General features: G+C 39.7%; 1 protein-coding gene across 1 annotated transcript in view; it reads right to left on the bottom strand.

Annotated features, from left to right (window-relative positions):
- Nucleotides 1-5,526: 5,526 nt before the first annotated feature.
- The window catches only part of LOC113407525 (rab GTPase-activating protein 1-like), a 536,766-nt gene continuing 517,427 nt past the window's right edge, over nt 5,527-24,865 (bottom strand). Inside the window, 6 exon segments of the mRNA XM_026656123.1 lie at nt 5,527-5,796; nt 8,300-8,497; nt 10,651-10,722; nt 11,493-11,576; nt 12,898-13,002; nt 15,828-15,938. Of these exon segments, the coding sequence (XP_026511908.1) occupies nt 5,641-5,796; nt 8,300-8,497; nt 10,651-10,722; nt 11,493-11,576; nt 12,898-13,002; nt 15,828-15,938 (726 nt within the window). The 3' untranslated portion in view covers nt 5,527-5,640.

Below are 24,865 nucleotides of genomic sequence, written 5' to 3'. Positions count from 1 at the left end.
GTCTAACAATTAAAAAAGTAAACATTTCTTGTGATGATGTACATTAAATTACACTTTTAATAACAAGCGTTACATTTATATTTTTATATAATACATGGATTGGTTATACAGCGACTGATTGGCAATATAAAAATGTTCCCAAATCATACGTCTAACACAACAAAGCTCCTGTATCTCCTTAGTCCACTAGCACTGTATTTCTCTTTATAATTAGGGATGGACCCAAATCAAGACTGTGCAACTGAATAACCCCAACAGGTGGGGAACCCTCACTCTGGATCCAAGCTTTGCAGCTGGTGCCTGTTTCAAGAGGCTGAATAAAACTCCTGGAACTGAACCCCCTTTAAACTTTGGAAAACTATGGATCTGGATAGGGCCCATCTCTGCTTGCACTTGACATCATTGTATTTTCTACTTAAACTATAAAGAAGATTCTCTCCAGAGTTCCAAGAGAAGGTGATGGTTCTAAGTGATATGGCTCCCAATACAATTCTTGAAAACCTCATCCACATTAGTTTCCTCCAGGGAATTGTTGAAAGGAGAGAATCAGGCAGAGGCCAATAACATTTTCTCTTGTTTATATGAATTGGTAGTAGGATCCATGTATTATATAAAATACAAAAATAAGAGAAACTGAAAGGAAATTAGTACAGCCCAAGATTCTGGTGATTATCAAATCACATGAGTGAAATTTGTGACACTAGACCCTTCTGATGTATTATCTCCTAATTCAGTTTCCTATATATTATTCTATATATAATATATAGTTTCCAAAGATGCATATATGCTCCTTTACAGGTTAAATAAAAACAAGTCTCACTGAATAAGAAAATAAGGGAAGGAAGTAAAGTTCTTATTTTTGAGCCTTATTTTTTCCAGGTAAAAATAGGCATGAAATACATTCAATAGCAAACCACTGGGAGTCTGGAAGAAATTGATAGCTCTGTATTCCTGAAGGGCAAACCTGTAAATAGTGAGTAATGGTCGTGAACTGATGTTTTGCAGGCCTCTGAACTAGGAAAGGTAGGGTTGTAATTAGTTCTTGTGTGTAGTGCCCTTAAAAGGTCCATTTTCTAGTTCTCATTATGAATCTCTTTAAAACTGGATGCTTTCTATGTATCATAGCCCAGTTTCAGACGGTGCATTGGTGGGTGTTCAGAAGTCAACTTGCGACATTTTCTACATTGTGTAGTTCAAAGTGAAAGGGATGTAGTGTGTGAGCATTTAGCACTATTTGGATGGAAATGCCTCTTTTTAGTGGGACAGCTCTCTATGGGATGGTTAGTGTAATAAGCAGAAAGGAAATTTAGAACAAGGCTATATTTTTAAGAGGAAAATGTACGGTACTACATTACATCTATGGGCATAAAAAATGCTATATGTCTAGTAAAGCCTGCTATTGAACAACCGACTACTTTACAAGGCATCATCCACTGATGGCTGCTGTGGGTTCAAGAGAACTGTCATTCAGCTCTTAGTTAAAACCACTGCCTAGATCTTCAAAATGTAAAACATGTACTAAAAGCTTCTCTAGGAGATGAAAAATAACATACCATTATATGACAAAGTTCACATGTTCAGTAAGATATTACTCAGTACAGGGATGTCAGAATTCAGCCCTACACACTTCCTAGCGAGAGGTTGTGGCATTAGGAAAGCAAGATTTTTCATACTTAATTTGTAAATCATGATACTGTAGCGGCCAGTACAGGCAGTTTTTCTACTCTATTAAAGAACACTATCACCAAGGCTAGTCAGCATATCACAAACTCAACTTCATGGGTGAAATCCTGGCCCCACTGAAGTCAATGGGAGTTTGGCCGTTGTCTTACTGGGGCCAGGATTTCACTCCAGGTGTTTGCCACAAAACCTAAATCTGTAATGTATTTGTCTCTACTTAGACTATAAGAGTCTGCTATGACTAATATACTTTGGTATCAAGGGATGAGTGTCTGCTCTGCCTGACTCTCCTTTCTTGTTCTAATGAACAGAGATACCCCACACCTGCTTTTTGCTTCAAAATAGCTTTTTAATGAAATAAGAGAATAAAACAAAATATGCTAGCATAAAACAGGAAATTCAATGGCTAAACAAAAAGTCCCGCCATACAACTTATAATACAAAAAGATTTTTCTGGTTATCTAAAGATAATTTCGCTATAGCAAATGGGAAGATATACAATCTAATGAGCAGGGCAGAGGCTGGGATGTGTGTGTCAGCTGGCTATACTGAGTACATGGTTCAGTGCTTTCCTTCTACTGAGGACTGAAGCATATGAACCTTGAGCAGTTTACCTGAATGCAGGCAAGTCGTTAACTTTTCAGATTTTTTTTTTAAGTGATATGAAGTATGCACTACGGTTTTACATAAATTCAACTTTGATCCACAAAGGTATGATTAGTGAATTGATGTACAATGTAATTAATCCAACCTGATTTATCCTATGAAGTGTTTCACCCAAATAAAAAACTTCTGCATAAAGTGAAAAAAATTTACTTGTTCTTTCTGCATTGTGCACCTCAGTGAGGCACTAGTATCCACAAGATTAATAACGGCACCATAATATATGTTTTACAGAGATTTGTTTCTTTGTGAAATTAAGGCCATATTTCAGAATTACTTGTTCTGAATCTAAGTAAAAATAAAAATCCCCAATAATGCTTGCTCCTTACATATGGATGGACACAAGTTACCTTTAGAACAACTGTTGGAACTGGGCATGCATTTTGATATTGAATTTAAAAAAAATAAATACTTCCACACTTTGAGTTATGTTAACTGTTTCAGTGCTGTTTGAACAGATACATATTCGCTTCAGTGAGACTTTTAATTCAGGAAGTTTCCCATTTGAAAAAAAAATCTATGCAAACATCAGCCTTTGCCACTTACAGTATATCAGCCAACGCTGAAGGTGCACATTTCCATCATGTACCCGGTTCTGTCTTTTACCACTGAAAGGGCCAACTAAAACCCATTTTTTTTTAATCCTTATGACAATGTTAAGTTATTTGTATATATAGCCAGGAAGTTGGATTTTACCTCCTATCTTGTAACCCTACAATCTTGTTAGCTTTCCATGTTATTGAATGTCACTGTCATTACAATCAGGAAAGTGATTTTATTTGTTCTTTCACTGATTCCAAACAAGATTTATAGTTTTTAAAGTCAAATGTTATTCATTCTTCTACTTAGAGGTGATAGACACTCAACCTGGGATGGTGGGGGAGGAGGTAGGAAATCAAGCCTCTTGGATCATTACCAGGAGTGAAGATTCTGTCATCAGCACTTGACTGATAATTTTATTGCTATCATGTGAAGGCAAAATAGAATCCAATTTCCTCTCCAATAACTGTAAGGAGCATAGCTTACAGGTAGCAAACATTTTTGTGAGTGGAGACATGCCAAAAAGTGCCATATTAAATTCACTTTTCTGTTTATACTGCATTGAAGACCTTGTTTGGAAAACAGTATGAATCAATCCATAGGCATGATTTAAATTAAAGGATTGGAATTTAAATGAGAAATTTGGACAAAACTGGTGGTTTGATACCAGTGACAATGTTGGCTGTGAGCACAGTACTCCAAGTATTACAATAAATTAATTATCCTAATGTATTTAATTGTATACAATTGTCACCTCCAGTTTATTACATAACTTAGTTCAAGTTTGTTAATTTACTTGCCAGTGACATCTCAATGCTGAAATTAGTAATTCCACTGGATAGGAACACTGGTCTTTATTCAGATAAATATTAATAGCACTAAGCTGATTATGGAAAGTATGCCAAAATTCGGTTTCATTTGAAGAACCCTCTTATTTCGGTTCTACTCCGTAACAACATCTAGACAAAACACTGTTCTTCCAGGTAAGTTTATAAACCATTCTAACAAGAGGAACTTAACTCTTTATTCAGCTCTGTTCTTAGAAAAAAGAACCTACATCACCAAATTGCAGGCCTTTTGCTGCCTAAGGATAGTGACTACATTTTGATCTCTATTTCAAACAGCTGACTGCTCTTCAAAATGTCTCATTTGGCACAGGGTAAATGTTAAACTTGTACTACATGTAAAAATCTTCTGAAAATATGCTTGAAAATGAAGCAGGATGTGAGTATCAAACTTTATTGTACAGAGCTAAGATATTACATTACTTAAAGTTAAAATCAAAACAGGGCTAATGTCCCTGGAACATTTTATAACATGGGGAAACTTAATGCACAACTAACCTCTTGTCCAGCAACAATATTTATCTGTGAGACCTTCTTATAGACATGTTAAATATAATTTAAAAATATTTCCATCAGTTTAAGCAATAGTTTAATTTTTCATGAAATAAGTATTTCTATAAACATTTATGTTCAATCAAAAAAATGTCACAACTGCTTTTGCACTTCTTTAACTTAGAGATATAAAACAAGACAATCCTATTTCCAGATAGACTCAGGAATAATCATCAGAAAAGTTTACCTCATGAGTAAAGTCTATTAACTTGCATTTCTAATATTTTGTCCTTTAAAAAAAAGATACAGCAACTTAGGGTTCCCTAATAAAGTGTCAAAAGCAAATAAACTTTTCCATGGTGTTTGTTTCTCCTGTGCAAAGAGAGTTTTTTGATTTGATGCTTCCAGTTTTGTGCCAAGTCCAATGCTTAAACCTTGGCCCAATGTTTCATGTGAAAATATTTCTACCAACTTTACACTGAAAACAAAACAAAACATGCTTTTATTGCACAGGGGTAGTAGAATGTCAAAACTAAGCAAGGTTTCAAAACTACTTATTTCCCCTCCCTCCCCCCCCCCCCCCCCCCCCCCCCCCAAAAAAAGTAATATAGCGTTCCCTTTGTTCTAATGGAGGGAATCATTTCTCCAGTTCTGAAAATAAAACAGAATAAGAAGGGAACTAGAAGATTTCACTTTAAATTCCAGTTCAGGTGCGACACACAAGAATTAAACAGTGCTGCCACTCAGCACCTGGAAGACCTGCGCTCCTTGAATTTGTGCAGGAAACTAATTGCCAAAATCAAACAAACAGAATATTTGCAGGGAAGATTATAAACACTTGTGCTATGCCAGAGAGAGCACAAGACTATTTTGGCTATGACTTAAGACTTACAATGAATGGGAAATGCTTCTCTGCAGGATGCAAACACCACTGTAAACTTGAGATGATCCCATGGCATGAGTATAAAGCCTGGCATTATACTGTGCTTTCTTTGACAAGATTTATGCTTCAGTACTTTATGCTACCCTCCTTCTTTCCCAAAAAGAAAACATCTGTTTTATGCAAGATAAAAATAATTGTAGTTATAATTAGTTCACATACTGAACACTTAGTTCTGAATTATTATTATCCATCTTAACATCTAAGCATATAAAATAAAGTGTAAAAGGATGAAGGTATTAGAACATGGCTTTCAGGAAGGCAGGTGGGAAATAAGTATTCAACATAAAATTGGATTCTTTAAATAACTTCCCTTTGGAAAGGGTCACACCAGAATGAGTAAAGACACTGAAAGATTTCACTTCAACGCCTGCACTCCTGTCTTTTGTCCTTTCCCCAAGAGGAGACCCCCCTGGGGAAATCCTCCAGGGTTTCAGTTGCTTTGTTCTTTGTGCTCTTGTGCCTGGGGTCTGGCTGGAACTATGTACTGCTCTCTTTGGGTGGCTGGGATGGTGGAGGCTGCTGTGGTGGCTGTGTGCTCGTGGCCGTTTTGATAGAGTTCAGGGTTTTGCTAAACCAAGAGTTTTTAGCAGCTTGGATTTCATTCATAAGGGTTCCTCTCTGGTGCTCCAGCTCCTAAGGAAGTAGAATAGTCGGAGTTGATCAGAAAATCATTGATTACAGAGAGGCATCTTCAAATTCAATCCCTGTAACTCAGTTCTTTCCTTCTACAGTCATGGGGGTGGGGATTGAAGGGGAGAGGCAGTAGAACTACAGACGATAGTACTACAAATTAGAGCCCTTTTTCTTTGAAGATGGAAGGGAAGAGTGAAAAGGAACATCCCAGTTTCCTGGGAATTCACAAAATCAGCTAAGTCCAATTAGATTGGAATAAAATAAACCCTCAGAGGTGATGTGTGGGTGTAGCAATGGTACAGACAAGCATATGCACACAAGATTTAATCTATATGGTGCTTTGATGGCTTGGCAGCTGTGTGTAGAGATGTCTAGAAGTAGAACAATGGTATGAAAGTAAGGGTGTATCTTGAGCTGCCACTGAACCAATAGAGGAATGGTAGTGTCTGAGGAGTGGGGGGCTGCCTTGCTTGGATGAAACTCCTTGCCAGAGGTACTGATGGATGCCGCAAGGGATACTACTATCCATGATGGAGGTTGTGACTTGTGGTGAGAGCAACTCCACAAGCTTAGCAGAAGAGGAGAGGGTATGTCAAGAACAAAAGGGTAGACAACAGACAATCATATGCCAGACAGGGCTGGGGTAAGTTAGGGCCACAAATGAGAGCTATTTTTTTGGACATAGCACTATGTTACTAAAAGGCTGGATTGTGTTTTATAGTTTCTACCATGGATTGGGAATGGTGTACAGTTACATTTCCCCCCAGCAGATCTACAGGAGGCACTGAGTTTCATACCCTTTCCAGAGCTCCCTACCATGTAGGTTAAACGCGGCCATTGTGCCACCCTTTAAGAGGGTGCAGTATGCATTCTTCTGCAGTTGTCTTAGCCCCCTTTGGCTTGGCTAGCCTTTTAGGGAGTGCAAGGATGACTGTATTCAGCAGGAATTGTAGAACTGATGAATTAAATTGTTTTTAATTGTTCACTTTATTAATGTAACTTCATAAGTAAAGTTTTATGAATGAAACAATATTCATTCATAAAACCGGTTACCCCAATAACTGGCTAATTAACAATTAAGATGCTTTTTAAGAGCCATAGCTGTTCAGTCAGCTGCCTTTGTAAGTTTCACTATCAATCCAATTCCTGCTTAAATCACTGAGACTTGCACTGTTTCAGTATTGTAACTTCTGTTCACCATTTATTACACTTGCCTACAGTGTAACTTCTGTTCACTGTTTGCCATCCATCATACTTGTCTATATTGTAACTTCTGTTCACTGTTTGCCATATTGTAATTCAAACCCCATTTTAAAATGCTTACTCCATTTTGTAAGGACTTGCTGCAACCTTCATTTTTGCAAACCCTGCTGTAATCTTATTAGTTTAGTTTAGATGTGTAAATGAGGTATGTATGGATGATGGAATCAACCTCCAGCCCTAGCCTGTCCTGATTAAATAGAGTTCAAACACCAATGGCTGAAGATGCAGACAAGAGCCCTAACAAAGTAAGAAGAATCCGCCCTAAAAAGAAAAGGTACAATAAAAGGAAGATCAAAGCCCGGTCCGAGTCTGAAAGTCATGTCTGCAATTGACGGGTGATCAATCACCAAACCTGGAGGCAGCGTAACACAGCAAGACCTATAGACTCTGGATTCAAACTAAAGCCTACAAAAAGGATGGGTGAGATGGAAAACTTTGGAGGAGGGTAACATTCTGCTTCCAACATGGAAGGGCATCGGTGCATGCTCAACAGAGACCCAGCTTGTCCTTGTGCCCGGCTTTCCTGGCCAGTTAGCCGCCACAAGCTATGAACCCAAGCTGCAAACTCAAGCCACAGACTCAAGCAGGACTGGTAACTATGCAGCAGCTGCAGAACATCTAATGGATGTGTGTGTGTGTGTGTGTGTGTGTAGGTATTAGGTATAATGTGTGTGTATAAGGATTAAGATATTAGTTATTGGTCATAAATCAAATTGTTATCATAATAAATGTGGCATCTTTATCTTGTCCCCTTTAATAAGATCCTGCTAGTTTTTATTGGTATAAGAGAATGAAAGGAAGAGGAGACGCCTTACAATTTGGCTATGTCTACACAGCATACCTTACAGTGGCACAGCTGTGCCGCTACAGTTATGCCTCTGTAAGGTCTCCTGTGTAGCCACTCCTTGCCGTCAGGACAGAGCTCTCCTGCCGGCAAAATAAAACCACCACCAATGAGCAGCGGTAGCTTTGTCCACACTGACACTTTTTGTTATTAAAACTTTTGTCGGAGTGTGTGTGTGTTTTTTCACACCCCTGACCGACAGAAGTTTTACCAACGGAAGTACCAGTGTAGACGTAGCTCTTAGTGTCGCTGCATAAAAGCACAGTAGCATTCTAGCACCATCTACACTACAGAACCAAAGTCAAGGAGACAGTCACATTGCAACTAAATTCCCCATAAGGTAGATAGGGCTTAATACAATCAGTCTTTTCTATAGTAGGATACCTGTACATATACCTGAATTTTGCACTTTGCTTCCACAAGCTGCAATTTGGTCTGTGCCAGTTCCAGCTCCATCTCCCTCAGCTGCTTCTTGAGTGCATCCTTCTCATCATCTCTTTCTGTTCCCTGGGTCTCTCTGCTTATAGCAGGCAGCTTCAATGCTCCTTCCTTACTGAAAATCTCACTGCAGTGTTTGCAAGCCATCACTTTACCCTGGGAACAGCCAGAGAATCCATTTTTAGCCATGTTACAGATGTCCTGTTTCCTGGAAGAGCCGCTCTTATGTTAGATTTGCTTTTTGGTGGTAATGGTAGAGCCACTAAGTGTGTGAGATTGTCACATGCAGTCTTACCTCAAATGATTTTAGAAATTCATGAACAACAGATATAGGCGCATGCACCAGGATAAGAATTCCTAATACTTCAAGCATTTTTTCAACACATCTAGACTTTGAAAGTCACATTTACCCTCTTGTAGTCAAGACTTGTGATATTTTTGCAGTACTGCATTAATGTTAGCATATTTGTTGATAAAGTAGATTGCAGGATTTTTTCCTCTGGCTAAACCTGCTGCTTTGAAAAAAGAATACCTGTGATCAGATATTAAGGTTAATATGGCTGTTGGCTAAAGGAAATATTACAGCCATGTGATATTGCTTAGAAACCCGCTCCCACCCGGGTTTTCCTTACTCGTCACGAGCAAGCTCTCCATGCTGGATGCAATGGCTGCTACTTTTCTATTAATACCGGCATGTAATAGTGATATTATCTGATAGGATGCTCCTAGTGTCAAGAACACTTGACAACAGCAAGTTCCACACTGGGTTGGCTTCAAGAGGTGCTTACAAATTGACTAACAATTTGTTCCAGTAACTTTTCAGGTATCGAAGTTAAGCTGGCTGGTCTAGAATTCCCTGAGTCCTTTTTGTTCCCCTAGTTAAAGATCAGTATTATGTTTGCCTTTCTCCAATCTTCGGGGGACGGTTGCTTCAGCTATTTCCTTAACTACTCTAGAATGAATTTCATCACCTGCTGACTTGAACACATCTAATTTATCTAAATATTCTTTAAACTTTTCTTTCCCTATTTTGGCTTGCATTCCTTCCTTCTTGTTGTTAATATTGGGTTGAATATCTGGTCACCATTAACAATAGCCAGTGTCTGCTAATGTAATCCTGCTGACATGGCTCTCAGACCACTTAGCAGGAGTAAACAAGCAAAAAAATTTACTGAAATACTTTAAGAAACTAGATGAATGTCAATCAGTCTTTATTTTTGTGAAACCGTAATTTTAGAACAGTAAGTAGAGTGTCTGGCATTCTCAGTTCAGAAATGTCTTTTTTTGTCTAAGAGGGAAGATATGTACACCTCTACCTCGATATAAAGCTGTCCTTGGGAGCCAAAAAATCTTACCGCGTTATAGGTGAAACCACGTTATATTGAACTTGCTTTGATCCACCGGAGTGCACAGCCCCGCCCTCTCGGGGCACTGCTTTACTGCATTATATCCGAATTTGTGTTATATCGGGTAGCATTATATCGAGGCAGCGGTGTATGTTGCTAAACTGCCAACTACTTGTAAAGCATGTGTAAACCCTTGGTTTAATGTTTCAGAAATAGTAGGCAGTAAGATTTATAATCCTAGCAAAAGGCAGACATTTGCCACTGGATAGCAACAGATTATATACTTCAGAAAGTTTGAGAACTACAGAAACAGAAGGAGGGATTCCTTGTATGTTGCTGTGGCAGGATACAGGTGCTGTGAAGTCCCTTATTGGAGAAAATTCCCCTTGTGAGGAGACTATGTAGGACAACCAGAGACAGCTCTATGCAGATCTCACAAGGCCTTGGTGTTCAGGACAGGAGGGGGATGGAAAATCTGGGGCAGACCAGGCCAGCCCACCATAATTAAGAGCACCTCCCTGGCCTGCCCAGAATCCATCAGGTCCAAAGCAACCTTTGCTCTCTCTGTCCCGGGCTGTGCCTGCGTGCACTGTGCAAAATAGAGATGCAGTTCTAAAGCTCCCCCAAAGGGCTCCCTTTCTCATCTTATTAGAACTTATAAAGGCTTATCCCTCCATGCTTCCTGCCAAATTGATACATTTCTGTGGGGAAAAATATAGGGACTCTGTGCACTCCAGTTTGGAAGCTCCAGCATACCTGATATCCAAAACAGCATGGTGAAGGGACATGTATTCTACAATTGTTTCCATCCTGTGAAACATCTGAGAGGGTATTTTAGACCATCTTCCTGGCTCACAAGGCTGCTACTATATGGCTGCAGTTCAATTCCTTTCAGTATCTTACTGCCAGCATCTATGAATATTTGAGTTAATGACACTTCACATTCAGAGGCCTCATTCTCACCTTCACAACCTCCAGTTCCTCCTTACTTGCTGTCTGTTGTTTCTCGAGCCTGGTACTCAGCTGGGAACAAATCTGGAAGAGAGAAAACAACCCCTTTGATAAAGTTTATAAAAAAATAATAATCTTGTGGTACATTTCAGCAGTATTTTATTACAGCTTCACCGAAGTCATACACAGTTATTTCCTCAGAATGAATCTATTAGTGGTAGCAAGGCTGACAAAAAAGGTCTAAATGGTAGTATTCAAGATGCAACTTTAACACTGAGATTGATTTGACTAATTTAATGGGGATCTGGCCTACATCCTTAGCCAGGAGCAGGGCAAAAGAGGCAGTTGCACTTAGTGGGTTGGGAATGGCTTGATAAGGAGGTATTCTTCTCTACAGCAGTGGTCTCCAAACTTTTTTGATTGCGCACCCCTATCAGTAAAAAATTTTTGAGCATGCACCCCCTGCTGCGCCGGCTCTACCCATTTTTGCCGAAGCAAAAAAAAAAAGGGGGGGCCCGGACTCCCACCCGAACTGACGAAGCACACAAAAAAAGAAAAGCGCCCCCCCTGCCGCGCACCCCCAAGGATCCTCTTGCGCACCCCCTGATGTGCGTGCACCCCAGTTTGAAGACCACTGCTCTACAGAAAGTGGCAGATTCCACTTGGACAACTCCAGAAAAAATATAACTGTCTACAATTCATGCTCTCAGAAAGCCTGAAATGAGACATGCCCTGGTCAAAAGTACTGGGACTAGAATGCTGAACAGTCAGCTTGCCTGAGATGGGGAGTAGGAAGATGTTAAAAACGGTTTACAAATAACTATATGAAACAGGAGTTTCTCTATAAATGTTACTTGTTTATATTCTGCAATAATGGCAGTGGTTTTCTTTATTTCAGATTCCGCCTTCTCTAGTTGTTTCCTGAAGATTTCCTTCAGCTGGAAAGTTCAAGGAGAGAAATCATATTAGTGGGTGGGCTTTGAGGAATTTTCCAACATGTGAGTGATGACATCACTCTTGAACATACTTTGCATCTATAACAACGGTATAGCTCTTCATTACTAATTCCCACTACTTGATAAAGCCTGGCATTCAAAAGCCTTGTTATAGCCTCTGTTTTACTCAATGTGCAGTTACCTTTTAGTAGTATGACTGTATTCTCAGCAATATGAACAGCCATTTAAAAACAGGGACATTTACTGCATATCTTTGGTTGGGAAATTCTCCTCTAGAGTATGGGGAACATCTTTGATTATGACTGAATACAAACAAGCCCACTAGATTGCCAAATATTGTTTAGTGTTTGGGTTCCCCAGATCCATACTCAAATATAATTTTTTCCTGGGTGAAAGGGAAGGAGGAGCATGCCAGGATTATCACAATGACCTCTCCAGCCCAAATGGCTCAGAATTGCAGTACTGACCAGTGCATTAAAATACCATTAAATCCCATCTTGCCATTCAGCACCATAAAGAACACAGACCTTTCAACAGAAGTGAAGGTTTCTCTTGCCAGAGGTGGTAAAGCTCTAGCGACACATGTAGAGAGCCTGGGACTCTCCAGTTTAGAGAAACAGAACTATGAAGGATTTTTTGGGGGGGGAGACTGATAACCTTTTGTTAATGCAATGAAGCAAATAAGTCTCATTGCTCCAGCTTCTGCTTACAGACAGGTAGCAAAGAAATCCTCAAGGATGATGAGGGGTTTTTGCTATTGAAACACACTTATATGTAGGTCATTGTTCAGGATTTAAAATAGCTAAACGTTTAAAAAAAAAATTTGTAAACCAGTATCAGGTGAGACCCAGTTGGGAAAAATATCATTTCCATTCTGTCCTTGGGCTTAGGGCCTGGAAGCACTTAACAGCTCATAGCTTTAAATTGCTGATCCAGTATGGCAAATTCTATGTAACAGCCATGCCTCCAGCTACTTTTGTAGGTTCTGAAGAGGGTCTGATTAGGCCTCCTTGGCTGTGGGTGTTTTACATAGTGGCAGTAAAAAGGATGTTGGGAGACGGGATTAAATGTTGGGAGACAGGATTAAAGTTGGAAAATGGGACCCTCAGAGCTCCAGTAAGAACACAAAAGATGCTCAGAAATAGAGAATATTAATTTTTTTCTCTTTATGTGGATTTTTTATTTTCACTCTGACTTAAAGAATGAATGTTTTGAGGGGCACTAACAAATGTTTGATACTCCCTCAAATTCTTGTGGTGTGTGTGTGTGTTTGGTTAGGTGGAAACGCTTAAACAAGTCTTACCTGGGCAGTTTCTTCTTCTTGCTTCCGCTTTTCTTCCTCAGTCTCCACTAGTTTCTGTTTAGTCAGGAGAAGCTCCTTGTTCAGAACATCTGCCTTATCTTCAGCCTGACAATCAGAAGGGATGAGCTAAAAAAACTTGATGCAACTCTTCCTCCTATGTTCTCCCACGCTCACTTTTTGCAGGAGAAGCATGTTTTTTTTTCTAGTAACTACTTGCTTGGTTATTGCATTATGTTTCAGCTGCTGTGCAAAGGCCACATGACTATTTGATACTCTAACAGAGAATGTGCTGGGCCATATTAAGAGCAATTAAGGATCCTGGATCACGTGTGAGACTCCTGGCTTATATTAGGAGATGTGTAACTCTGATGTAAATAGAAGGAAGACTATGTATCAGAAGGGAGGCAGCATGGTATAGTGGGCTAGGTTCTCAACCAAGGTCCTGTGTGACCTGAGGCAAGTGGCTTGATCTTTCTGTGCTTTGGTTACCACATCTGTAAAATGGGGAAGATACCTATATCACAGGAGAGTTGAGAGTTTGTGTGGCACTTTACACTTTTCAATACTTAGTGTGCAGGCCAATATAAGAGGCAGAGGAGCATTATCTACCATTGTAAAAACACTGCAAAAATATTTTCTGGAGAAGCCAGATAATACATGTTGGTCAGGATGTGTGAATTTGCTCCCCCATTTGAAGAGGTAGGCATGACTATGAGATGTTCAAGAGTACCAGAAGTGTCTTGGTATGGTGGGGGTACCTTGCTGGCCTAGCTGATTACAATGAAAAAGAGGTTTTGTCAGTGTTAAGTATACTCACTGGCTAGCTAACTTCCCCATTTCATGGATAAATATTGCATCACAGCACTCACTCTGTTTGATAAGCAGGTTGATGGAACAGGCAATGGTTGTAGCCAGAAAATAACTCACTGGCTGCAAAATCATGGGAAAAAGCACTGCAAAATGAGTGATTACCTAATGCAGACGTACGTGTGACCTGCACCATGTTTTCCCACCATCACTGGCACTATGGCTTGCTTCTTTGCCATGCTGCCATTGGTTATTAATAGAGGATGGGTGAAATCCTGGCTCCACTGAAGTCAATGGGAGTTTTGCCCGTGACTTCAGTGGGGCCAGGATGTTACTCAAGCTGCTTTGAGACAGGAAGAATATCCCTACCTTTAGGCTTTACATCTAGAAGAATAACCAAGATGCAGTGGGGAACCCCCAGGATTTCCCCACACCCCCTGAACACTAACTCATCTCACTGTGTTTGGGTGTGTGTGGGGGGGGAGATGAAGCAAGTCTTTTAGCAAGGATATGAATAAGAGGAAGGTGGGAGGATCGGTAGGTCATTCCACACATAGTGGCAGTATGAAAGAGGGCACAAAGAAGAGAATAGTGAAAGGAAGGGGATAGTGATGCTAGCAACTGATGGAGCAAAGGAGGTAAGGGGACCTGCCAACTTTAAAAAGAAAAAAAAAAAAAAAAAAACCTCTTTTAGATCCTAGACCAGTAACATAATACATGGTTCAACATAACCATTAAAAACCCCTGGAAGAACTATCTGAATATCAGTTCCTCTTTGTGTTTGCTCAGTCCCAGGTGCTCATCTGCCTAGCACCATCATAAGTGTCATTAACTCTTGTGGGGAAGGAAGACAGCAGTTGCACATAGAGAGGCAAAGCTATTGCCCCAGCAGGGGTGAACTGCACGTAAAAGAGCCACTTCAATCTCCTACATAGAAGACAGCTAAAACATGAGAGCAGGAATGGGCAGAAAATAAGTAGCTGTGGAGCTAGCAAGTGTTACAATTTGGCATGTATTTCAACTGCTGCTGGGGAGGATACATCTCCTAGCATCCCACAAGGTTTTATCGTTTACTCGTGACCTCCAGAGACATTGCCCTTATCCTTTGCCTCTTGTGCATCTCCCCCACCAGCATGGCTCAGTCTCTTAGTCATAACTGAGCCCAAAACAGCAGACACTGACTTTCAAGAGGTAGAGTAACTGCAGGGTTGTGGCATGGACTGTATTTCTTTATGTAAGTTGGGAATCATAAACAGTCAAAGCACAGTCATGCACAGCTGGATTCAGATACTCTTACACATATTGAGGAGCACCTTAGCCCACAACAGCACCTACTGGCTTCAGTTTGAGTAAGATGCTACTCACTGAAATAAGAGTGCAGAATCTGTCCTGTTTATTATTTAATACAGTAATAATTACTAACAGTTCACCTCTAAAGAATGTAGCAGAATACATTGTGAAGCTCTGAAGTGCACTGCATTATTGCAAAGAGATAGACAACACCCCAGTTGTGTGTATAACCTTCCCAAAGTCAACCTAATCATGTGAACAGCTCCCCCAGCACTTGTCCTCTGTGCCAAAGCTTAGGTTTTGTAGGAAGCAGATTACTGATGGAAATACTAAACATCTGAACATTTGCTGCTAGCACCCCTCAGCTTTCTTGGGAGTGCTGTCTGCTACCTTGGTAACTGGAGCTAGGATTAGATGGTTTTGGAAGAGTAGAGGAATGTGTGAGGTGAGAGACATACTGGATGACATTATAGCAAATTAAAGTTTTGGAGAGTATGGCATACATTTTTCAAGTTAGTAGCCATATTCTGATATTTGCATGAGAGATTATGGCCTACATTTTCCAAAACAGACTGCAATAGCACAGGTAATTTGGTGTCCACTGGTGCCAATATTTGTGCCTACAACTGCATCCATTAGATACTTAACTTCTTGACTGCAGTTACAATTCAGGTAGTTAGGCATCTCAATGGGAGCAGATAAAGGCACTAATAATAATGCCTTCAATTTTGCACTCATACAATTGTGAATGCAAAATGCTGCAATTGCCCTCCCTACCACCTAACGTTAGGAGTTCCGTCTCAGGCCTGGCTACAAATCAGTGCCTGTGTTACCTGGTCCAAGTCATTTCGGAGGGCTATTTTGCTCGTTACAAGTTCATGGGCAAGGTCATCATTCTCCTGTTCCAGCCGCATGCTGGCTTCCTGGAGCCTGCGGTTCTCCCTCTGCAGAAAGAGAGGAACAAATAGGAGAATAAGTTAATTCTTATCAATTTTAAAATGAAAGAACAAAGAGACAAGTGAATATTTTGTGGGTATGTATGAGAATGAGAAACAGTGTAAAAACCAAGAAGGCATGAGTGCACAGTTAAGGCAGGATTGCTGCTGTGGGAAACAACATTGAATTAAGCCAGCAGATGCAGTATCCCATCTGACAGGGCCTGTTTAGAAAAACTGAAACAGTGCTATGGAAATGTAACTTGAAGGGCAGTGATTCCAATTCCATCCCTGTGGTGCTCTTTACAAACATATTTATGTTCAGGCCCAAATGACACACTGATTGTAGGTTTCCCTGAGTTCAAAAGCACCCTTCTTACAACAAAAATACTCTGCTTCTACATGGTGATCATTAAGGAAAATTGGTTAGATAATAAAATCCCACACAAAACACAGTGGTAATGAACAAGAGCCATTTTTAAGAGATGCTCTTAATAGTCTATTCAAGTCCAAAATAGAATCTGTCCTGCCCCAATTTACCAAATATTGATTTCAAATCTTCCATAGGAATATTATGTTCTGAAAATGATGTAGAATCAACTGTCCTTCCTCTGCTGGGTCTCAAAACAGGGCAGCCTAGTAATGAACCTTTCTACAGCTCTGTTGAACTGTTTTCTCCAAAATCTGTGCCAGTGGATTCTAGTGTGTATTCAAATGACATCTGCCAAGAAAGAGTGCAAATGGGGAGATGGCCTCTCTTTTTGAAATGTATATAGATTCCAGAACAGTGATGCAGATCAACTCAGAAATGAAAAAAATATTCAGTGTATAGAAGACTATGGCCTGATTCTCCCCTGCCTTGCACCTTGTGTAGTCACCTATCCCTGTGCAAAGTGGTTGTAAAACACTACCAAACCAGTGTACGTAAATTAGGGGAGAAGGGAGAGAGGAATAACTAATGCATTTTTTATCATTGGAATGATGTTTCTTGTCCAAGGGCTGTAAGACAGAAACATTTGTTAAAGATGTCTCAGGGTGAGCAGACAGGCTGCCAAACATGCTCTGAGAGTCCCCATCAAGCAGTTGGATTGAGAAGAATGGGCTAAATATGGGGATCTTAATCAAATGAATTTGCAAAGAGCCGCAGATTTGCTTGCCTGAGCCCTTGCTTAATGGCCACTAGTCTTTCATACCAAAGAAGGGATGGGGGAAATCTATGAGCTATGTAAAATAAAGACAAAATTTCAAGTTTTTATGAGAACTTCCTTATGACTGAAGAATGGAATTCTCCACATGATAACATTTTACAAAGACCATCTCTTCACTTGAGGACAGATGTCAATTTTTTCCTTTGATCAAAAATAAAATGAAATATATTACAGCCTCTAAGATAGCAAGATACTACCTCTGTAATAAACTTTCATGAGTTACTCAACCACTCTATTGCTTCAAAACAAAGAATCCTTGAACCCACTGCATAAACAGACGACTCAGCTTTCTTAATTTTCCTCCTACTCCGCAACTATGTTCCTAACAATCTTAATGGAAGATATGGGTAAGGCATTTCCTCTCTTTAAATCCCAACAGAGAAGGGTTGCCAACTCTCCAGGATTGCCCTGGAGTCTCCAGGAATTGCAGGTTAATCTCTCATTAAAGATTAATGTCATGATGAAACCTACAGAAAAACCTCCAACCAAAACTGGCAACCCTACAACAGAGATACAGTCCTGTTTTTGCTCCAACATCCTTCTGCTGCAAGAATATTTCATATGCTTGCCAAAACAAACAAGGAGAACTACTGCTCAAAAAGGATGTTTAAAAAAGGAAAGAAAAAAAACCTCTCCTGTTGTTAAACAGCTTCCTCTATGCCAGGAAGTGGAGCCTTTGCAAATACCTAGTCTTCAGTGTGACCTTATTGTGCAACAGTGCCTGAAATATTGCACTGCACAGGAAGGTAGATTTGTTTCCTTTTGAAGACATCATACATTAAACAACTGCTACATGATTACTGAAATGAAAGAACCTTATTATGATTTGACACAAGTCAAGTAAACATCTTTTAAAGACAAAAACCTCTGCTGAGTTTTTAGTTAAATTACACTGTACTCTGCTATAAATATAAAATTGTTAAAACTAGTTCTTCAGGTAAGGGTAATATATACTTGGATGTAAAACTAAATTACAATCTTCTATAGAAAGCTATCAAGTGTCTTTACTTCAATACTTTGTTCACACTATCAAAGGATTGCCAATTTCATGAGCAAAGATAGCTGCCTGACAGCAGATATAGCTGAAAAAGAGACCTAATGAACTTAAAACTTCTCACTAGACAGAAATTACTAACATAGCTGCTGTAATGCTGATTATAGGAATACTGTTTAAAGATAAGGAAGAAATCAGCTGGATTCCTTACAGACCTGTGTGAAATAACCCTGAAAGTTGGTTGGCTTTAACATTCTTTGCTATGCTTTTGCCAGAAGCATCAGTGTCTGCAAAGCAAGCAGCATAAGGTGAGGTTTCAAACTCCTGCTCTGCACTCACAGACAAGTGGGAAAGCAAGCAATGTGGTTGGAAATGCACTATCCTCCTCTTAAATAGGAATCTGCATGGCAAGTTTTAAAATGTTAGATGTGTCCTATTCATTATACCAGCCAACAGCTATTTAGTCTCTGGGATTCTACATACATTTATTTTCTAGCTGAGGATAATTTATCAAATTGCCTTTCCTTTCCCTTAGAACAAGGATGCAAAGTATGATTAGCCATGACTAGGCTTCTCCAGCCCCTCCCCACACCCTACCAATGTAGAACTGCATGCTTTCTCAGGAGCAAGTTCTCAACTCTATTTAAATCCAAAGAAACAATTATATTAACAAAAAAGAGGAACATAATAACTAAGCTGTGCCTCTCACAAGAGGAAGTGAGCTACTTTTGCTGACTGTCAAATGTTTTGCAGAGTTTTACATAGCCTCATTTGCAGGGAGAGCAATCTTCAGATTCATTTTAAATGGAGTTTGTTAGCTACAACCAGGCTAAAATCAGAACCAGCATTTTGTAACCTCGCATGAGCTGACTAGTCAGACCTGCTAGATGTTCTACAGGTGTAAACAGAGCCTCCCAATCACTCCCTGCCTTGTCTCTAAATACACAGCATTTATAAAAGTTTACTGACTGTATTAAGTATTCCCTTCTTGTTTGTATCACTGTTTCCACAAGCAGTAAAATAAAAGTTGCAGCTTTCCAAATTAGTCTCCTTCCTTTTGTTACAGGAGACAGCTGGTTACATTTGGTTAGTGTCTGAAAAAGGAGGATACTGCATTTCCAATAGAGACAAACACTTACATTACAAACACACACAAATAAACTTACCTCCTGCAAAGTCACAGACCAACTACTGCTTTCAATCATTGGTGTCAACACCGTGAAAACAGGATATCCAGTGAATTTTAAATACCAAACAAAATCATTAGGAAATTAAAAAACAAACAAAAATTCCTGATTTGCTAATCCTACACTGGGATTTTTTCACTTTGTTTTTTTTAAAGGTATGGTCTACTCCAGCTTCCACTTACTAAAACAAACATTTGATTTAAAGAAGAAAGCTGATTTGAAACTTGCAGGCAAGTCCCAACTCAGGAAGACTAAAAGGCTAATAAACTCCACCCTCTGCTATCAGGCTAGCATGAAGGATGAATATACATGATTACCAATGATGATGCAAATTTTTTTCACTGCTGCTACTAAAGCTGGGTGTGACTTTGTGTCACAAACCTTGCTGAAATCTTAATTTTCACATTTTGTTGTTCCAAAAAGTGGAGAGTTTGTTATTGATGGAAATGAAACGACTGATTGGAATTCACATTCCTGGATGGCAGTAGGTTGAAGGCTTCATGAGTCAATCCAAAAGAGCAGTTAATTAGGTTAATTCCAAGATGGTAAAATTGAGAAATGTAAGATGGCTAAAAAGCCACAAAGCTTTAAAGGAACAATTATCCAGGACAAAAGAGGTTTTATGGAAGGCATCACAAAGTTTTTCACTGCGCTCTCTGCTACTATGATGAACTCTTGGCTCTGGTTTTAAAGAAACATTCCTTCAACTGTCATAGTGCAGAGTTTGGGGGTTTTTTAAACAAAGAAGAAAACCACTCTAATTGTTATCAAATGTTTCTTCCCCTGCATTCAGGAATGCCAATGCAACAACTAGCACCAAAATAACAATTACTGGAATATTAATTTTTACTTATTGACACTGCAGGCATACAAAAAACGAATACATCTGGATTATACATTAATACAAATTAAAAATTGCTCCTGTATGGCAGTGGAGCCATACAGGTGTAACTGTTCCACTCACAGATCTCGTTGCAGGATCAAGGGTATTGTGTGCAAAATTAGGACATCAAAGCAATTTTGGATGTGAACAACTTTTGTTAAGGGTCATATTCTAGCTGTAAAAACTAAAGTGAATATATTTACCTTATTGCAGCAAGATCACACTGTAGGAATAGGAAACTTTCCTAATTTATTTCATTAAGGTAAATAGAGCAGTGACATTTAACATTTTTGGTCCTAATCTGCTGTGAGCTCTGTGTGAGCAGATTATTTTGCACACATAGAGCTCCAACTGAAGTCAATGGGATTCTGCATAGGTGCAGGGTCTACCTGTAGGATTCTAGCTTTTGTTTGCACAACTGTACATGACATTTTTTTACAGGACCCAAGTTTTCATCACTGATACAGCCTATAAACCCATATTATATGTGAGAAGTTCTCAGAGGCTGGAAAATCACCCAGAATATGGGGAAAATATTTGTCTGAATTATTTTGGTACTTTTCTTGGACACACAGCTCCCATTTTTTTACTGGCTTCTACTTACAATTTGTGATGTGTTTTAACTAAAAGTCAATTTATTTACTGAAGGATGGCAACTCAGCTGTGTTTCTGTTTTAGTCTATGAAAATGTCAGACGTTATATTTGTCTGAATGTAAAAACCCAACAGTATAGTTATTCTGCTGCAGAAATGTGCCTGTATGAATTCAGTTTTCCTAAATGAAATATTTCTAAATTGAGAAGAAAATAAAATAAACCCCAAAGTGAATTTCAGAGCACTATTTCTGATTTGTGTGTGTGTGTGTATGCGTGTGGTGAATGAAATCTGTCACAACTGACTTGCAGAAAATAAGCATGCCCAATAACGAATTCTTGCATCATACTGTACATGTAGCATAGTGTACTACATTGCTTCCACTCAGTCGGTGTATGATCTGGCTAACTGATGATTAATCAGATGATGTAAAAATCCCAATTTTAAATGATCTCAGAATTTACAGATGGTTTGAGGTTGGACAGTTCTTAGAATGTAGTAATCATAAATTTACAATTCTGTCCATACCTTATAGGGATATTGTCAGTCAGTTTGGACATACCACTCTACCATATCTGCTGAAGAATGTCATGTGGATTGTTTATATCTCTTTTAAAAAAATTCTACTGCAGAGAAATTAATCTCCATGTCCACGCTTGTTATTCTGGAGATCTGCATTGGGGGAGAAGGAATGCTTCCTCGGCAGTCCTTTCCCCCTCACCAGAACACCCAGATGCCCCTCTGTAGGTGTACTGCCCAGAAGGGACTCCACTGGGTGTTGAGTAGGGTGGGCAGGAGAAGGAGACTAGCCATTCTGTGCATCATCATCACTTGGTGTTCACTGGATTGCTGTGGAATGTGGCTAGGAGTTAATACACCTCAGTGCTGTATAGCTCTCCCAGATCTGCTCCATGACTCCCACTGAGTAGCCACCCATGCCAACAGCAGCATGGTTTCGGATAGAGCCATGTTGCTAGCAACAGGAAGAGAAGGCCCACTGAACAGACAGCTCCTGGCTCTGTCAGTTTAAGAGGCCCTTTCCTGCGGATCCACATGATCTGTAAAGTTGGGAGGTTTCAACTCCTCCTCACTCCGCAGTCTCCCAAGCCCTGTCCCCCACATGGGAGGGGAGGATAATTCACAGGACAGTTTTATTCTTTAAGAACCGTAATGAGTCTGAGCAAAGTGACATACAACAAGGCTGTCAGTGTACATCTAAATGATCACCCCAAAGTTGCACAGGTAGTGAAACAAACCAAAACATACTGAAAACAAGGAAGAGAATAAATGTGTCTGCATCTAAAAGATGAACATGCTGCACAGACCCCTGCTCCACAGAGCTCGGAAGAAATCATTAAACAAAAGCCAGCCCCACTTCTGAATGGTGAACCGAAAATAATTTTTTTCTACTTGGAAAACTCAGTCTTTAAGCCACAACCCACATGGAGAGCATCATCCCAATGGGAGCTCCTGGAGGCATCATGCAAGGACAGCCTGGGCCCTTTGACAAGGTGCAGAGTGCTATCCTCCAGTTCTAGGGAGCCTAGCACTGAAAGTGGTGTGAATATAGTCCTTGCACTCCTGAACACAAGGGCTGCAATGGTGTCTTTTAAGGGATGAGCAGGGCTTTGGTTTCTCCCCCTTATACATCCATGCAGGCCTGCAATCATAACTGACTGACCCCTATATGCATAGTCTTTGAATGTTGATTCTCACCATTCTCATCAAGACACACTAATAAAATTAAACATACAAAACTGGAGTTAATACACTTATCATAACAGACATGTTCTCCCATTAAGAGAGAGAACCTCTTTCCCATGTATGAAACCTATCAGATAAAAAGCTTGAACTAAATGTGGCTATGCTGGTTGTGAGGGATCGCTCTACTAATCAGTGCATCAACAAAAGGTTGACCTGATCCAACCCAGATAAAAGTTACACAAGGAGTTGCACGACTGCAAGCCAGAATCCTGAATTCTAGTCCCGCCTCTGACAGTGACTCACTGGGGGTGTGGCCAAGTAAGTCACTTCACCTGTTTCATGATCTGCTAAATGGGAATAATAATCTTGCTCATCCATCTCCCATGAGTGCTGTAAGGTTTAATTAGCTAATATGCTTGCACAGTGCTTTGAAGATGAACAGTACCCTACATTTTCTAAGTATTATTGTAGTTCTGTGTTAAAAGTATGAACAAACTGAAGAAAGAAAACAATCCGAATTAACAAGCAGTAAATATGGTTATTTCTAAATAGGGAAATTAACTAGCATTCTCTTGGCCATGAATGCAGTCCTAGTTCTGACAGAAAATCAGATCTATGCTGGATTAGAGTTATGTTAAAAAATGTTAATTTGCAGTTTAGCCTCAGAAATCAAGAAATGCCAGTTACACTTTCAAACACAGTCTTAACTCTGCCTCTTCACGTGTATGCATTATAACAGTCTTTCACTACATGACTGTGTACTATTCCTCAGCATCACACATTGTTTTCTATAACCTTAGATACTGTACACAATTGTAGTATCTTGCAGAACTGTTTACTAATCTATGTATGCCAGACAGAATTCATTTAGAAAGTACATAGAAAATGGCACTTCTATGTTACGTATAATATTGAGTAACAATAAAAAAGTTGCTGGCATATGCTGGCCACATAAGTTCACAGCTAAGTCACCCAATAGGCAGTTCAGTGCCTCATCTCTGAGAAATGCACCTAAGGAAAGCTGAGCTACTGCTGGGGAAAAAAAAGGTGTAGTAGAAGGGTCCTGAATTTTAAATGAAATACAAACCTTAGAAAGAACTTGCCCTATAAAAGTCTAAATCAACAGAATATATCATTATGATAATGATAATGAAATTCAAATATATTACAATAAAAAATATTACAAGGTGCCACATGTTTATTAGGGCTTGTAGAAAAAAATCAACATATTACTATATTGTATTATCTGAGGAACAACATCTGGGCATGTAATCAAAGCTCAGAGGCTCTAGTCCAACTGAACTGGGCTAGGAGTAGGACCTGAGTGCAGAAAGGTGACTTTATGAGTACTGAGTTCATCCTCAGCAAAGTTTTACAAGATCTGTTGTGTTGGCTTATCTGTGCATTATCTGCAACATTCCTGACAAATTTTCCCTCAGTATGGCCAACATTGGTACGAGCAAAATAATGCTTTTCCAAACCCCATTCTGTAAGAGTGGCAAGCTACCTTACATGTGCAATAATGTTTTTCCAAGTTTTGCCAGAAACAGGGCAATTACTTTTATAAAGTAAAAAGAACCAGCCCCCCGTGGTGAAATGTCAACAGCTTGAGCAAAAGCTTTCTAGGCCCAGATCCTACACTGAGAATTGCATGGACAAACCCCCTCCGACTGCACAGAGCCCGACTGAAGCCAACGGGGCCCTATGCAGGTGCAGGTGTCTGCATACCTGGTTTTCAATGCAGGATCTGGGCCATAATTTGTAAATTTATTCAGCACATTTTTGCCTTTCCCACCTGTTCATAGCTGTGCATGAGTAGATCATGGAACTGTCAAATTTATTCATTATTTGAAATTATTCACAAATTGCTTCACTGAATGATTCCTGATCTGCCTGTGTATGCAGCATTAGAAAACAAACACAAGAAAGGATAACATCATGCATACTTACATCTGCTTGTACATAACACAATACTGACAAGGTATTGGATAGTCACACAGTCAGGCCCCCACCCAGCAAGATGCTCTGTGTGGCTGGAGCTACATGCATGTGGGGGCCTGCCTGCAGAGAGCGGCTTTCAGCATTGGGGCCCAATTACCCTGGAAATCAGAAATTCAGATATACCGTTGAGCTAATCCTTTTTTTGTGAGCCATCAACCTATCAGACTAACAACTTGACTGCTCCACAGTAACCAAGACATTTGACTTTGAACCTGTGGCCATATGTTGTTGATCCCTTTAAGCTGTAATTGATATGCATTCAAATAAATGTAATAACTACCAACATTATTCTGCTTCACACATCATTGGGGCTTTATTTTTCTCCTGTTCATTATTATGTCTACTGCAGTAGCACCAAGGGACCCC

The sequence above is a fragment of the Terrapene carolina genome, unplaced genomic scaffold, assembly GCF_002925995.2.
Source record: "Terrapene carolina triunguis isolate 2854851 unplaced genomic scaffold, T_m_triunguis-2.0 Scaffold212, whole genome shotgun sequence".
Taxonomy (NCBI): Eukaryota; Metazoa; Chordata; order Testudines; family Emydidae; genus Terrapene; species Terrapene triunguis.
Note: the sequence above shows the minus strand (reverse complement) of the source record. Positions and strands in the feature narration are given on the sequence as shown.